At 41.8% G+C, this 17,350-nt stretch overlaps 1 protein-coding gene and 1 long non-coding RNA gene across 3 annotated transcripts in view; one reads left to right on the plus strand and one right to left on the minus strand.

Moving 5' to 3' along the window:
• The window catches only part of SLC6A2 (solute carrier family 6 member 2), a 158,696-nt gene that overhangs the window by 91,395 nt on the left and 49,951 nt on the right, over positions 1 to 17,350 (plus strand). For both annotated transcript variants that reach the window (XM_019505735.1, XM_019505736.1), the window contains exons 7-10: positions 3,063 to 3,187; positions 3,969 to 4,081; positions 9,064 to 9,192; positions 13,207 to 13,306. In XM_019505735.1, coding sequence (XP_019361280.1) covers positions 3,063 to 3,187; positions 3,969 to 4,081; positions 9,064 to 9,192; positions 13,207 to 13,306 — 467 coding nt within the window. The remainder of the gene's footprint in view (positions 1 to 3,062; positions 3,188 to 3,968; positions 4,082 to 9,063; positions 9,193 to 13,206; positions 13,307 to 17,350) is intronic.
• LOC109289624 overlaps positions 1 to 17,350 on the minus strand; it is a 182,589-nt gene that overhangs the window by 19,006 nt on the left and 146,233 nt on the right. The window lies entirely within an intron of this gene.

Below are 17,350 nucleotides of genomic sequence, written 5' to 3' on the forward strand. Positions count from 1 at the left end.
GTTTTTGTTTTTTTTTTAAAGCCCCAAATTCACTGGCTACTGCCAAGCAGGGAGGCAATTCCCACTTCCCCCCACTGCCCCATGCTGCAAGGGGGGCTCTGCAATGAGCCCCAGATGCCCTGACAGTTGCTGCTTCAGCCAGTGAGTGTGGGGCTCTTTTCTTTTTTGCTTTTTTTAAAAAAAACCTGGGAGCTGGGGCCAGGTGGGACAGCCATGGCGGGGAGGGGGCTGGCAGAGTAGGCAGGGGATGAGGCCTGGTGGGGAGGAGGGGGTCCCCCATGGTCCCTTCCCCCCTCCCCTGTCCCCTACTTACCAGCATGGAGCCCAGGTCCAGCTCCCTGCGACAGCAAGCAGGCATTACCCAAATCCCCAAAGCTCTGTGAATCGATTTCAGAGAGTTTCAAATTGATTCAGATCTTTTCACTGGTCTCCTGATTAGATTTGGATGCGGACATTTGGCCGCCAAATCTCCTCCAAATCAAATAAGCACCTGAAGCTTCGCACAGCACTAGTTGATACCAGCCCTTTCTGCCCTCACTGCCTCACTGACAGACTTTCATGGAGACAGGAGGAACAAAACAAAATCTCCATGGCTAGACAGCTCAACTCTGAGGCAATTTTATAGCTGTCCAGCCAAGGGGCTTGAACACCTGTACATGCCAATAGCACTACTTTTTTCTAATGCTGCAAAGTGCTGAAACACTTGTGTAGCACAACAAATGAAAGCTTGACCATACCCTTAGATTCCCAAGTGGATATTTCTGTTATGTGACATTAATACAGTTAATAATCTTACAGGTAAAATGCAATAATAAGTATCACATCAAGTGGCAATTATTGCTTTTGACAATTAGATTAACATTCACCCTAGAGACTCCTAGGAAATGTCTTAAAGATTCATCCTGTATAATTCTGTACCCTGAGTAAATTTGTTGTGAAACAGAACAAAGAGCACACCATGAACCTTTTTTTTAAAAAAAACTACCTTAAGGCAGCATATAAAATTACATTAAATTGTGCTGAGCTTATTATGCTTGTCTGAGGTTGTTTACCATTATCACTTCTCCTTTGAAACACCAATCTGTTGTGTCCCTACAATAATGTGTTTTATCTTTAATCCTATAAACAAGCTGCAACTGAAGACAATTGACACTTAAATGAATCCACATTTTGGTAAAATAACTGCAAATTATGTCAGTGTCATCTTAATTCCATTGGAAATGCCCTTGTTGAAGTAGAATAAAATAAATTGAAAATTGTCATGCTTCCAAATACAAGGCATGATTCACCACTACACTGAAACACTTGTATCTGAGAGTAGCTCCACTAAAACAAAGTTATGCAGTTGTAAAACTGGAGTAATCCAACAGGGAATCAAGGTCTGAAATTCTGTAGATGCATTGTAAACGTATGAATTAAACAGGATTTTAAAAGGAGATCTGTTTCAACTTAAAAATATCACTTGAATTGAGATAAGCTGATACTTGATCATATAAGTTACTGGCCAAATGGAACAGGCTACTTTCCTGTGAATGTTTTTAAATTGTGGGAAGTGTTTAATGATAATGTTGACTGTAATGTTTCACAAGTACTTAGCCTTCCCTGAAAAAAATCTGATGATTTTTACATGTTTGAGCCTGATTTAGTCTTTCCAGGCTCTGCAGTCTTCCTCTGGGAGCCACGTCTGAGAAATTACTGTAAGTAGGACTGAGCTGTCTATACACACACCAGAATACCAAAAAGCTGGCAATGTTGTGTGACAGATAAGAAAACTCTGGCCACTACATAGACTTTTTTTTTAAATCACAGTGATACAGTGACAAGACCTCCAGTTCTCAAGGTTTTAACCAACAGAAGAACATCACTGGATCTCCTTACAAAAATTACCTGTTTTGGAAACAATGTTTGGATTTATCTGAGTTTAACATTTCATACCAAAGGTTAAAGCATGAAACTATCCATTCCAAAATGGGATTTGTGACTAGAGATAGGCCATTTGGGAAATGAAAAATGGGGGAACAGTAAATTTGCAAAAAGCCTTGTGGCTGAGGGGTACAAAACTAGTTGTGAATTTAGGTCAGGTTTGGGTAGTAGTTTCATCTGAAAAAAGAGGAAGATTTAAATGCTTTGTTTCATTTGTTCTTTTTCAGATGACTAACTCAAATATCCTTTTTATATATTTTATTTTGGTATTTTGAAGATTAAATGTTTTAAATTTTGTTGATTTATTTTAATTTTTTCAGTGTTTTGATTTCAAAATTAACTTTTTTTTTTTATTAATGTGGTGGAACAACAGCTTTAAACACAAAACACTTCATGGGAAAAAAACCCCTCAAAATTTCCATCTTGGGATTTTGTTCATTTTTGGTCACTCTATCAGTGAAATAAAAAATCCATTATTCCCACAGTTCTATTCCTAACATTGCTGAAGTCAGAAGAATTGCACATTCCTTTCACTGCTCATGTAGTTTGATATTACACCATTAGACAAACATCAGTAGCTCACTGGAATTATAAAAGATGGATAACAGTGAAATTTTATAAAGCTCATAAGCTTTTATAAAGCTGGGATTGTCATGTTAAATTGGAAATTCCACTATTACCCAGGCAAGAGTATGACCCAAAGTTGATGTTAGAGAGATTGATAAACCTAAAAAGAACATGAGCCCCCTCACATACTCTGCAGATGTGCACAAGCTCAGGCATGGATTGTTATTCACTAGTAAATTTTTTCACCTGCATAGCCCTTTGTCCACTTCAGGCCCCTTTCCTGCTCCTCTATGACCATCAACAGGGACCATCTTACCATTTAATATAGGATTTTGAGGGGTAGAGGGGGAAAGAAAGGTATTTTTTTATGCATCTTAATTTAAAACCAAATTAGGAAATAAATGTGTTATTTCCTAGCACAGTATGCTGGTATGAGCTTTGGATCATCAGGATGATTGCTTAATTAGCATTTTTCACCACAACCTTATTTACACTGTAATATAATCCATACCTAGTTCCTCAAGCATTTTTCTTCTTCATTGGATTGTTCTTTTCTCTCTCCAATATTATAGGGATGCATTGCTGACTAGCACAATTAACTGTGTCACAAGCTTTATCTCAGGATTTGCAATTTTCTCCATATTGGGCTACATGGCTCATGAGCACAAAGTTAAAATTGAAGATGTAGCCACTGAAGGTAGGAAGCTAATTTTATACCGGTTTTCCAAACAAATGTAACCAACTTCCCCAATGCCTGCTCTGCAGATCTGTTTTAATTCATAAAGCATGTGAGTAACCTCACCAAAGTGAGGAACAAATGAGACAACCAACTCATGTTCAAAATTAAAGCACATATGTAAACACTTTATTGAAAAGTGGACTGTGCAAGGTGCCAGTTAGTCCCAGCTCTATTGAATAGCCCCTTACTAGATACATCTAACACTTCTCAGTATCATTTCTGTAGCAGGTAATATAATCACTCAAGAAAAGTACTTTGGCCAGGTCTACCTTTTGCTGCCTAAAAACTGTTCTGTTCAGTCTTTGGTGAGCTTGCCCATTGTATTTGCTCTGGTAGCAGGTTACCCAGCTTTAAATCCAGCACATTAAAAATTGAGTTCTGTAATTCCCTTTTGCCATATGCAATGCATGTCATGCAGGACTGTCCGTTCAACATTAATATCATATATGGTAAGATACCTTCTTTGCAACAATGCTGGAAAATGACTAGTTACTAATGACTAATTTTATCTAGTAAGCTATATCTCCACTCTGATAAGGATTATAGTCTTACAAGAGACTAAACAAAAGTTCAGCTGTAAATATGGCTTACTGAGTGCCCTGAGTTGTGTACACAACAAGTAAACTAAGTAAGGAAAAGAGATTCAAATACTATAGTGATGGATACCAATATAAGATAGGTATGAAACTGTAAGAAAAGCCATACTTAGTAACATGTTTTCTTTCTTTTTGCATTTCAGGGGCTGGTTTAGTTTTCATCATTTATCCAGAAGCCATTTCAACCCTTTCAGGATCAACATTTTGGGCAGTGGTGTTCTTTATAATGCTGCTTACACTGGGCATTGACAGTTCAGTAGGTATCCTCTCTTCCAACCTTGTCATTTTCCTTTTATAATCTTAATAACTAGGGAGATATTAGTCTGGTTCCACTAGGTGTCAAAGCCCCATTCTGTGGATTCTTTTCATTTCTTTGGGTGCATCTACATGTGTTTATTAAGGAGATGTGATAGCTGCAAGGTGCAGTGTCTACACATGTGCTTGGGACTGCAGCACTTTAAGCTGGGGCAGAGCAGCTCTGGGCTGGCAGGCGAGATGGGGGGTCAGCCCTGGGCTCTGAGTGGTGGCGTAGGGCAGCAGAGGGGCTGGCTGAGAAACCAGGGTGATTAAAGTGAGGGGCTAGGCAGCAGGCAGTCCCTGGACTTTAGCACCCTTGTGCCCAGGCTAGCCCCCATCACCATATACATGTGCATTTTGGCAGAGTTAAGTACTCTGCCATAAGATAGGACTTATCCCAACAGTACTATTTTATGGTGGAGTTAGTTAATTTACTGTGGCCTAATATCTGCCCACATGTAGATGGTGACACTTTACTGTGGAGATGAGTCACTTCTGCAGTAAAGCACATGTGTATTGCAGTCAGAAGAGACCATAGGGTGATTTTCATCAACCTGGAGAGGCCTGAGCCTGCCTGTGATGCACTTGTTTTCTACAGTGTTTTTAATTTGTTTGTTATTTTACATGGCATAATGAAAGGGTACTCATGACACAAAGGCTTTCATTACTTGACTAATATGGAACTTATTGCAAGGTTAAATGTTATATAATAGCTTCACTGTATTCATTTAAAATATAATTGTATTTATACTGTTATCTTTCAAAAGACACCCAATGTGTGCAGGATTGTCTGACAGATTTCTAATGAAAATGGTTAAATAATGAGCCACAGGAAGGCCTGCTTCAGTTAAATACCAGTTTAGATCTGGGTACCTGGATGTTATTCCACATGAGGGAGAATATTGCATTTTCTACAGAGTGAAGGCTTATATTGTATTGAGATTAAAAATATTGCAGAAACCTCACCATGCAAGAAATATTCTAACAGTATCTGATCCATCTTGTCCCCTGCCAAAGAGGCATCAAGACTTCCTTTTACATGCAACTAAAAAGCTAATTTACTTCTGGGAAAAGCAAATATGGTCTTTTAAAGAACAGAGCAGTGAATAGGCATTAGTCCTAGTTACAAGAAGTGTTTAACTATTCCAAACTAAGAACTTCCAAGAAAAAAGAAATTGTCCTGTCTAGTTCAGAATGTCTACTCTTAATCTAGGAGATCATCGTAAGACATGCCAAACAAAAGCGCTCCATCTAAACGCTCACTGAATAAAATCTTAATTAAATTTTCAGAGATGGGAGGGGAAGGCAAAATAAACAAGGAGAACAAGACCATAGAAAGTAGTAGTCATATAAAGGAAGCTAAGATAGTTTTCTGCAAATAAGTGTTTGTATTTTTGGATTCCAATTCAGGTCTGTTACAGATTGAATCAAACTGTGGAGCTGAGATCAGGAATATTATTCCAAAAGCTTGAGGCAAGATCTGATCTGGCTTTCTAGTTTGCATCTCTTTCTGTTGTAAACAAACATGAAAGTCAGAGAGGAACAGTTCAACATACTCCAAGGGCAACAATGACCTGGGATAATAGGTTACAATTTAAAAAGAAGAATAGAGGTTCACAGAATTTGTCCAATCCCTTCTTTAGTCTGGCTAAACTGTCAGTACCCACAACGTCTGGTAACGATGAGTTCTATACTTTAATTGCACACTGTATGAAAAAGATCTTCCTTTTGTTAGTTTGAATTTTACTCCAGACTAGTTTCATTTTTTAACCTTGGGTGGGTCTACACATGACACTGTCACCACAGCATCTTCCTACAGCGACATAGCATCTGCAGGCAAAAACTGATGCCACAGCTACACTGCCATAGCAATGCATTCCCTCATTATAGCGCATCACTATGGCAACATGCCTAAAAATAACTGTGCACAGCACAGTACAGTCTGTTACTGCGTCATCAAATGATGGCACAACAACAATGGCACTGTTGTGGCACATGTAGACACACACCCTAGTTCTTGAATTGTGAGAAATAATAAATCCCACTTTGCTTTCTTTTCACTACATAGTATTTTGTAGGCCCTTATATCCCTCCAAAGTGTGTCTTTTCTAAACTAAATAGGCATACAGCCCTCCCCCCATACCACTAATCATTGTTGACCTTCTATAGTTCTTCTATATCCTTTTTGAGGTGTGGGGACCAGAACTCTGCACAGTATTCAAGGTGTGGACACATCATGGATTTATAAAGGGGCATGATGATACTCTGGAAGTAAAGAAAACTCGACACTGGTGCAATATACAGTCCCAAAACTAAAACTGCCAATCAGCTGACTGGTGGTCTTGGGTAATTGGTGACTGGTGGTCTGAGTGTCCCCATTTTCCCTGTTGCCAGAGAAGTAGTCCGGAGAAGCCAGGGCTTGAGGAGCCCAATCCTGCACAGGAATTCCCAGGACCCTTCAAGCCCATGTTGGACCTGCCTGGGGTAGTGGGAGAGAGTGTGGGCAGCCCTGGGCTGCCCATACTCTCCTGCCATAAAGCAAATAGATGTCTACCATAATAAAGCAGTATGATTTATTCCTGCCTTTTGTTATGGCCACAATATGGCATGACAAAAGTTATGGACGTACATGCTGTTTTGTTTGTTTTTTTTTGTTGGTGGTGGGGGTTTTTTTGCCACCATAAAAATCATTATGGCAGCACAAAGGCAACCTACATCTGTTTCTACCCTCAAACCCCAACCTTGCAAACACTTATGCACACATGTAACTTTAGCATGGTAGCGAAGTAAGGGCTTGCATGTTTGCAGGATTGAGACCTTAGATTGTAGATTGCTCCCTTGGTGTACATGGCAGACATTTCTTCATTTAGGAATGGAACTCATCAAATCATTGGGAGTTCACAAATTGTGGCAAATCTAGCTTGGTGTTCTTTGTTTAGCTTATTTTTTATTTTGATGTCTACCCATTTGTTTACTGTTCATAATTATTCACCAGTTTTACTGAAGCAAACTTAAACTATAAAGTGGTTTTAAACTATTCTCTTTGATTATTCACTCTGCATACCATGTCACCTAAACCCCCAATTAGAAACTGAAACTTTTAACACAGAGACCTAAATGAAGACTAATATACAAATACCTTTATTCTTGCATAAAAGCCCTTGCAAGAAGAGGCATTTCCAGGCTTTCTACTCCCTACCCGATCTGATCATCCAAGTGTTAAGAAGCAACAAATGAAAGGGCTTAGGAATTACCTAATGATTTTTTTTATGAACAGTTGTTGCAACTAGCTCAATATAAAACAATTACAACAAAAATAAACAAAACACTAGGTTAAGAAACAGTCTTGACCTGACCGATGCTGGAAAATTCAAAAGGTCTTTTTCCATTTCTAACTTCTCTGAGTCTGTTCAAGTGCCAATTTCATAAAGCTTTCTGAGAATATCAAATATTAACATAATTCTAGGTACATGGCACTCACCAAAGCTCATAGAAGTTGCACGGCCAAAACCCCACACTACCTCTGGAGTGTTAGATTATCTAAAAGAATTCCTCTCATCCACTCTATAGTGGATCTTTCCGACTCCCTGTGGCAAAGGACCAGATCACCCTTGGACACAATCCCTTACGAACCACTCTAGCAAGTCATATTTATGTCACAAGCAGGAAATATGCTACATTGTGCCATATTTCAATCTCCTCAATTGATTATCAATATATGATATTTGTTTGTTAATAACTAGTAGGCGACAAGAATTAATTCTGATCCAACCTTCTGAGCAAAAAACCCACAAAATGTACACAACTTAAAGCTCATAGCAGGAACCTTCCTAATGCAACACTATCAACAAAAGCTTGAAATTTACATCAGCTACAACAGCCAACATGTTCTAACAGTAAAATTGGCTAATGTGTAGTTCTTACTTTTTGAAGAACTATTACAGGGTGGCATCAAAAATTGTTGTTACTATGAACTTTTCAGGAGTGAGGGCTGTCTCTGTAATCCCAACCTGAAGAAATGGTCATGTTAGGTAGTTTTCATACTATTCCTTTTAACAAAAACAGGGCAAGGAAAATTTATTTTCAATTTTTTTTTAACACTTACACAATGGGCAATACAAGTAATGAGAGAATGATCAACGGTGAGATTATAGGTGCATTCTGTAGACTGAATTTTTTTTTAAACAAAGAGGAATAGCTCTAATCAGTCTTATTATGCAATAATGCTTCCTGGTCTTTATCTAAATCCAGTTCTTTAAAAGGTGTCTTAGTGAAGAAACAGTCTCTTATTGCAAATTTCCTCTACGCATGTGTGACTTTTAAGGAGCCTCATTTTACTATGATACCTGTCTTTCATATATACCGTTAGGAAGAGTTATATCGGTTTCAGATTCTATTTTCCCCCTAAAAACTTATGCAGACAAATGTGTGAAACGAGTCTGAGAAAGTATCTGGAAGAATTATCATAGGGTATCATCAAGAATTGTTGTTACTATTAAGTACCAAACACTTTTCATTAACCAATGAGTCAGAGCATAGCATGTCTCCAATTGGTTTGACCCACAGAATTAAGTGTTCAATTCCTTATGATTTTCTAGGTCCTTACTACATCTAAAATAAGCCTTTTCTGCATCTATGATAGCATGAGGGCATCTTCCCAGGTTCTGTGGTACATCTCTGTATCTTCCCTGCAACCCTTCTACAACTTCCATCCATAAAACCCTTTTCAGAAGAGTGAAGATGTAACATAACTATGGGAAAAGGGGACAGACTTTGGGGGAGGGTGCAAAAATAGGCCACTGCCCTGTTCCATCTCTGAGAAGTACAGCTAATAGAAGGGACGAGAGCCGAGTCAGAAGCTGATTTCTGATTTGTATCCTTGTTTGTAAGCTAATCTCTCTCAGGACTACTTAACTTAGATTGCTATATTCCTTTCCTTAGATGGGTGGAATGGAAGCAGTCATCACTGGTTTGGCAGATGATTTCCAGATTCTGAAGAGGCACAGAAAACTTTTCACCTTTGGTGTTTCCTTTGGCACTTTCCTACTTGCTCTTTTATGCATTACCAATGTAAGTACTAAAAAATGTTTGTATTAGCAAGTTAAGTTAATGACGCAATTAGTCCTTTAAATATATATAGAGAACTATCATATTCTGAGGTCCATCTGTCCATCTGTCTCTCTGGGTGCATCTACATGACATGCTTTACTGTGCATTAGAAAAATGCATAGTAAAGCATCACCATCAACACATGTGTGAGACTTACTGTTCAGTAAACTAAGCTAGTGTGTAGTTTGCTAATATCAAGAAATCCAGGTACTAGATTAACCATATTAGCTACTGCACAGTAGTGCATGTGTAGATGCTGACCAGGAGCAATTTGCTTCCAGTCAGCCTAGGCAGCAGGAGGCCTCAGGGGTCTGGAAGGAGCTGTCCATGGCTCCAGTGCAGAGCTCAGGATTGCAGCCTGGCTTGGCAGTACTAGTTTGGGGAAATGCCCCACGACCAAGCAGCACCAACACCCTGAGCTCTCCCCTTGCTTTTCTTGTTGAGGGGATGGGGGAGCTCTCTGTCTCTGCAGTGCCAGCCCAAGGGCAGAGAGCTTCCCCATCCCCTCAGCCCTGCTGCTGCCTGCACAGCACATGCCCCAGTCAGCTTCCATTCCCTGTCTGTGCCTCAGGGGAGTCAGGAGCTGAGCAGTGCTGGAACAGGTGGGGGAGGAGGGAAGCAGGTCTCCCCCCACTCCCAGCACTGCCTACTGCCCTCCAGGCATGGATGGGGAGCAGAAGCTGACTGGGGTGTTCACTGCATGAACAGCAGCAGGGCTGAGGGGATGGGGAAGCTTAATGTCCCCAGCCCGGCACTGCAGTGACAGAGCACTCCCCTGGCCCCTCAGCAAGCAAAGCAAGGAGAGAGCTCAGGATGCTACTGCCGCTTGGCCATGGGGCATTGTCCCAAGCCAACACTGCCAAGCTGGGCTGCAATCCTAAGCTCTGCACAGCTCCCCACTGTTTCCAGGGCTGGCACCAGGGGGACCCTGGAGCTTCCCCTGGCTGCTGCAAGGGAACAGAGCAGGACAGGAGGGTAGGAGCAGGCCTGGACTCAACTGCTCCTGCTGGGAGCAGATTTGATCCCGATGTGGGCACATGTATAGACGCATCCCTGGGCACAGTTTACTGCACCTTATTTTAATGCACAGTAACCTTAAGGCACACTAATTGCTTGTGTGTGCCCACTGTGTCCTTGAGAAATTTTAGGGCATTCTTACACATGCTCCAGAGTTGGGGGGGGGTGGGCACTTTAATTAGTGTGGCTCATGGAGGTGCTTTAATTAAAGTGCCTACAGTGTCTTATTTATCACCATCCTCACATTTCAAAATGGCAGTGGGGTGCTTTAACTAAAACTTGTTGAGCGAATTTTAGTTCAAGTGGCCTCGCTACTATTTTGAAGTGCAGGGATGCTGATATACAAGATGCGGAGGCTGGCTGGAGCACACTAATTAGCATGCTCCAGCAGACTCAATTAATTACAGCACATCAGAGCAGGCTCCTGGCACATCTACAGGCACCCTTAGTTTTTAGCCAGCTTTCTGTCTATTATATTAACTTTTTCCTACATACCTCTCTGCTCCTCTTTTGAATGAGGCTATTATCATACATTGATCCCACAAACCTTGTGCTTACTTATAGTGAGTTTCATTTCATTAAATACAACTAGGCTGACTGCTGGCTCCTGGATGGGGAGTTTTTAGGCACTAGACCCTTGGTACAAAATCCTTTTTGTACAGAACCATATATTTTTATCAAGAAAAAGCAGTGCAAATATCCCTTGAATTCTTTTTGCATTTGAAAATAAATAAGACAAAATGGTGACCACATGCACATACTGAAGGTAGGGAAAAGGTGCAGAGAACCATGTGCACATATGGCACCTAATGCTTCTGTGTTTCTGTGTTCATAGTGTTAGCACACCACACTGTAGAGAGCTTTTCTAGCTGAGCTGGGGGTAAGGTGAAGTCCATGCCCTTCTCTGTATGCCAGTTAGCACTAGGAAGGAAGCATATTTTCCAGGGAATGCATATTTTGTCTTTTCCAAGGGCAGAGGAAGCACTACTCTTCTGCAACCACCAAAAATTTCTACTAAATATATTAAACCTTAGGTAACCATATTTGCATGGAATTCTGTGACTAGAACCCATTTCCCCAGCATTCCACTGGTTCACATATTTGTGCTTAGTGAAAATTAAGGATGCTGCTAATAAAACACTTTGAAGTTAAAAAGTTACTCTTTCCAGGCAACTTTTCACTACAGTTTTTCTTTAGCTAGAAAGGATTTTCAGACTCTGAAAGTATATTTACTATATTGACAATTTAGATAATTTACACTATTAATATATTTTTGCCCTTTTGTATTATTCAACTAATTCTCTTATCCAAGGCAACTGGATAGAGCTCTGGGTTAGAAAAAACATAATGGGTCAGATTCTCAGTGGGTGTAAACTTGTATAACTTCATTGACTTCAAATGAGCTATACCATTTTACAGTTGGTAAGAATATAGCTCATTATCTTTCAAATCGTGTCACCTGTATTGGATTAAATCCTCCAGCAAGTTGGACCGCTTGTATTACTTGCCCTGCCCATGTTAAACATGTTTCTAATGTGTATACAAATACAAATACACTGGTGTTGCCATAGAGTTAAAAGAATCTGTTGACTATGCCCTTGAAAAATATCCCATAGAAGATGCTTACAAAACAGTATTTTTCTTACAAGTGTAGATTAGATGGTCTTACCTGAAAAACTGCTCAACTGTTGCTAAACACATGTATTACCAATCACTAATCTATATTTCACACAAATTTTGGACAAATTACCACATTGTGTTCCCAGAGTCAAACCTTGGGGGGAAAAAGGGGCTCTCTCCTTTGCTTATGTCAAGGATCTCTGTAATAAAGTTTTTATTATAACAAAAGGAGAGAGCCAAGTTATGTCTTCATTGATTTTAACTGACTAAAATGACTATGAGATCCAACACATACAAATGGTGTTTATCCCCTAATCAAAACTGTAAAAATACCAAGAATTTTTTTTCTCTTCCTCCACCCGCAAAAGAAAAATATCACTCTGGGGTTAAACATAAAGGGTAAGATTTAATTATGATTTTCTGTTACTGGAAGTTTTCTAAGCTGTTTGCATATGTTGAGTGGTAGCTGTATTAAAATGTTTTTCTCTCCTTGGTTTTGTAACAATTGAAAGCTCCATCTCCTACTTCCCTCTCTCTTTACTTGTATTTCACAATAAATTAAAATAACACATAATAATTTACCCAAATTCCTTTCAAACAGCAAACCAATATGAACTGCCCAAAATAGTGTCTTGAAAACCAATTATGCAAGAATCTGATAAATTCAACTTCTGATTCAGAAGATCCCAGAAGAATGTAAAGGTGGTTTCCTTTTGGGGAAGTCTTGTTCATGATATTTGAAAATTTGCCCTCCGTTTCAGCCACAGAAAAGCAGACAAAGGACAGGAAAGCCTTTATACAGGAAGACGGGGAAGAAGTTCTGTGGATAAGCTGCCTTAATGAGACATCAGAACCAAGACTGCAGATCCACTGGATTGTAAACCTGGGTTTGGGAAGAACTGGAATGGTGGCCAAACTCTTCCCTGGCTACTGCCAATTGAACTCAGTTTCGCAAGTTGCTGAGCACTTCTGCTAGGCAATGAGACCTCTTAACTTCTATTGAAGTTATGAAGAGCTGAGGGCTCTTGCCAACTGACTGTCCAGTGTGGGCTAAAGATTCCATTTCATAGATCCAGGAGACCTGGGTGAAGGGAGAGCTCATTTACAAGGGTTGTGTGTCCAGTTCCACCACTGTTCATATGCATCAGGTTACCCAAAGTTTCAGTTCTTTAGTTAAACATACTTGCAAATATATGTCAATAAATTGGATCTCTGGAATCCTGAAGGAAAAGTAAAAAAAAGATAAATTTGTAGCCATTTCTTTTGATGCTTTGTTGCTTTTGATTTTATTTGGATATTTTTTGTTTCCTTCTTCCTTTCTTTTTCTTTTACCACCAGGGAGGAATTTATGTCCTCACACTGCTGGACACATTTGCAGCTGGGACTTCAATCTTGTTTGCTGTTTTAATGGAAGCAATTGGAGTTTCCTGGTTTTATGGTACGTTTTTTAAATGATTTTTTGTAACTATGGTGGCAAAACTCTTGCAAAATTTTCACTACATTCATGATAACCTGAAACACAAGGGTAAGCAATAATGAATTTGTATTATATGGCAGAAATCAAGCAAATACAAGTTTTTCCTCAGCAATCTTCATCCAGTTTACAGAGAGTAACAGGGAATTCTAGAACATCCCAGTTTTTAGAACCTTGCACAAAGCTAAAATACACTGCCTTCTACAGAAGGTTGCTGTAGGGAAGAAATCCTATTCCTTCTGCCAGGGAGAATTAGCTGCCAATACTAGCTATGGGTTGCTGTAGTAGCACTGAACCAGGTAGGGTTTCAGGCCAAAAATTAATCCAGTTCCAGAAACATTACTTTCTGCTCTTCTCTGCTTCAAACATTGTTACCTACAGAGAGGTTGCCTTGTGTAGCCGTATGGGGGCCTGTCAAAATCTCCACACAGTGGGAATAGATGGACCTGCCCATATAATTTTGTATCTATTTCTTCCTTTTTAGTTCCTACCCTTTGTCCATAGCAGCATTGTACCACATGGTGAAATACCCCTGTAGCTCTGAATTGTTTTCTTATTTTTTCCAATGTACAGTGCCTTCTTATGGATAAATCCAACAGTCAACAAATGTATATTGGAAATAGTCCATGTTGCATACTGGCTTGAAATATTTAGCAGCTTAGGAAACTTTTAAAAGAGTTGAAAAGGGTTAGGTTGCCACTGACTTTCAGTGAAAAATGGACCTCAAAGCATCTTTGTGCTGTTGGAAATCTCATCCTATATGTGAATCCAATTTACATTGCCAGAATAATAACATTTATTAGCAACAATATGCTGACAGGGTTCAGTTCTCCTCTGACAAACTTCTACATGTGTGACTGTTCTGTAGATCCAAAATGAAATCTTATCTAGTTAAAATATTTTGCTTCTTCTGAGGGATTTTCAAAAGGCACGTAAATCATTTAGGTGCCAGTTCCTGCTGTAAGTCAGAGACAGATGGCCTCAGTGTGCCTGGCCTCTTTCCCCTCAGCAGAACAGAAAGTGCAAGGAACAGGTGGTAGACATTACACATAAACCAGTTTAAGTAATTGGAAACTGGTTTAAACCTGTAACAGAACAGACTTTGGTGCACATAAACCAGTTTGAAAATGGCTGAAACTGCTTTGAGATAAACCTGGTTGAATGTAGTACCAGACTTAACTGATTTGGGCCAAACCAGTTTATGCAATGTCTGTCCCAGACCTCTTGCTGGTTTAAGTTAAACTAGAGACCCCCAGCATCCTGGCATGCTCTCTGGGCTAGGCTGTGTGCTCCAGCCCAGCCAGGCTGGCCCTACCCCTCTGCTCCCCAGCCCAAGCAGGAACAGGCAGGGGTGGGGGTTTAGCCAGGGAGGGATTTAATTTCCCCCTCTCTATCCCACCAGCAGGGACCCGAGCTGGGTCTGCCAGACACTCCCATTACTGCTACAGCAGTGGGGCATCATGGCCCCTGAAGCAGATGGGTGCAGGGAGGAGAATTTGTTTCCCATCTACCTGCACTGCCAGCCGGGTCTGCCCACCATCACTGCTGCTGCGCTCGCTGCCTGCAGGGGAATAGGCCCCCTGCTGTCCTTTCTGCTGGATGCTGGAGAGAGGAGGAGGAAGAAGCCTGTCCATGCCCCTGCCCCACCACAGCAGGGCTCAAATCCCCTGCCAAATCCCCTTCTCAGCCTCTGAGCTAGATGAGGCCAGTGGGGGTGTGGGGGAAGAAGCCTGCTACAGGGATTGGCTCTGCCCCCAGAGCTGGGAGCCATACCCCCCTCTCAACTGACCCAGAGGAAGGGGACATGGCAAGGGTCTTCAGCTTCTCCTCTCTCTCCTTTTTCCTCCGTCCCCCTCCCTTGGCCCAGAGACAGAAGGGGACATGGCAATGGACTCCAACCCTGCTCCCAGCTCTGGAGGTATGGAGCCAAGGCCCAGTACATCTCCTCAATCTTCCCAGCCAGCCCAAGGCTGAGAAGAGGAACTCTCTCCCCTCATGTGCTGAGAAATTAGGCTGCTGAGCAGCTGCCACTCCATCTGCGCTCAGGGCAGCATCCAGAGAAATAAGCCCCCTCCTGCTGGGAAGGTACCAGGGCAGCAGCCTGACTTCTCAACACAGGAGGGGAAGGAGTTCCTCTTCTCATTCTTGGAGTTGAGGGGAGGGGGGAAGGAGGGAGAGGAGAAGCTGAAGTCCCCTGCCACATCCCCTTCTCATCCTCTGGGCCAGCTGAGAGGGGGGCATGGCTCCTTGCTCTGGGAGCTGAGCCAAGCCCTGCTGGTGGGATAGAGAGGGGGAATTAAACCCTCCCTGGCCAGTTCAGCCCAGACTGACCATGCCCTCTCCCCCCTCCCTGGCTCCCCAGCATAGGTTCCCTGCAACCAAGGACACACTCTAGCACCCCCTGGCGCCTGGCCTGAGCAACTGCAGGCATGTGCTTCTAGTTCCTCAGTCCAAAGAGAAGGTTTGTCCTGTTACAAACTGGTTCAATCTATGCAGGTTAGACTAACCTGCAAAGGTTAAATCAATTCAGACTCCAGCTTTTTCAATATCTGTCCCTAGTCTTAAAGGCAAGACACAATCCAAAGATCACTCTCTTCATATTCTCTCTACAGTACACAGCATTATAGTAGAGACAGCGAAGGACAGGGAGAGCGCACCCCCAGAGGCAGAACAGGATTATATTACCCTTCATTAATGGGAATAGCAATAGGCAAAGTCCTCTGGAGGCCATGCTCTAGGAGATGTTTTGAAATCTAGGTCGCATTTGTGTACCAGCTCCATTACAGTGGTATGCTATTGAACCCTGACAAATAATATTTATTCAAAGTACAGGCTAAATTCCAGTCTCAGAAGCTGGGCATGTGCATCTCTTTACTCCCTTGGCAATTACACCAGCAATATCAGAGGGCATAGTTTGGTCCTTAATATTTTCTATTCCCACAAGAAGCTTAGTATCATAAATAAAGAACAGAGCAGCAGATACATGCAAGTTGCATAAGAAAGAGTGACATTTAATTTTCCTTTCCTACTGTATAAATTATTATAACATGTATTTGGTAGCCAGCCACTGCTGCTGCTCTTCCACACCTATATGAATCCACTTAGATTACATTTTATCCCAGTTAAGGTTATATACAGTTATGTACTGAACTTGTTAACATGGTAGAGCAGGCACAGTGTGGGCTCAGTACACAGTTTTTAAATGCATGAGATCTAGGGAGAAATGCTCTATGTCATACACTTGTGTGTGTATTATATACAAGCCAAATGCCTGTCAAGAATGACAGGGGAGGGGGCTGGGATGGAGTGCCACCACCTAACACCCCATGCTGCCACTGTTCTGCCTCTTGCAGGAAACAGGGTAGGTCCTCGGTACCACTTACAGGGAGTGGGGTCAGGGAGCCAAGGCCAGTGCTACTGGCCCCAGCTCTCCCGCCCCCCGTCCAGTCCTTGGCACTGCTTGCAGAGAGCAGGATGTGGGACTGGCCTCTGTCTGGTCCTCAGCATGGCTTTGGAATCAGGGCAGTGCTCCCCCATGCTTGGGGCACTCTGATTGGCTGGCAGAAACAGCCAATCAGAGGGCAAATAAAGCATAACGGACAGGCAGAGGAACTTGGGGGTGGGGTATAGCTCCCCTGTCCCAGTGCTGCTCACCTCCCTACTCCTCTGGAGAGCCAGAAGCCTCACATTGCTGGGACAGGGTGATGGGGCTGGGGGGCGGAGGGAGGGACCTGGTCCCTCCACTGATCAGCTCCTAGGGAAGCTGGGAGCTGAGCAGCACCAGGACTGGGTCCCCTGCTGATGTGGCTGACAGGGAGCAAGTTTGCTTCTGGTCACCTTCTACATGAGCCCTACTGTGCATTTAGTTTAGTAGAGGTACTAAACTAACTGCGAAGCAGACTAATATTGCACAGTAGCTTATTAGCACAGTTACTTAGTGTGTTTTCATAGATTTCTAGAGTCAGAAGGGACTTGGTAGATCATCAGGTCTGACCCCCTACTCCAGAC

This window comes from Gavialis gangeticus, unplaced genomic scaffold (genome assembly GCF_001723915.1).
Source record: "Gavialis gangeticus isolate Ggan-Ray unplaced genomic scaffold, GavGan_comp1, whole genome shotgun sequence".
Classification (NCBI taxonomy): Eukaryota; Metazoa; Chordata; order Crocodylia; family Gavialidae; genus Gavialis; species Gavialis gangeticus.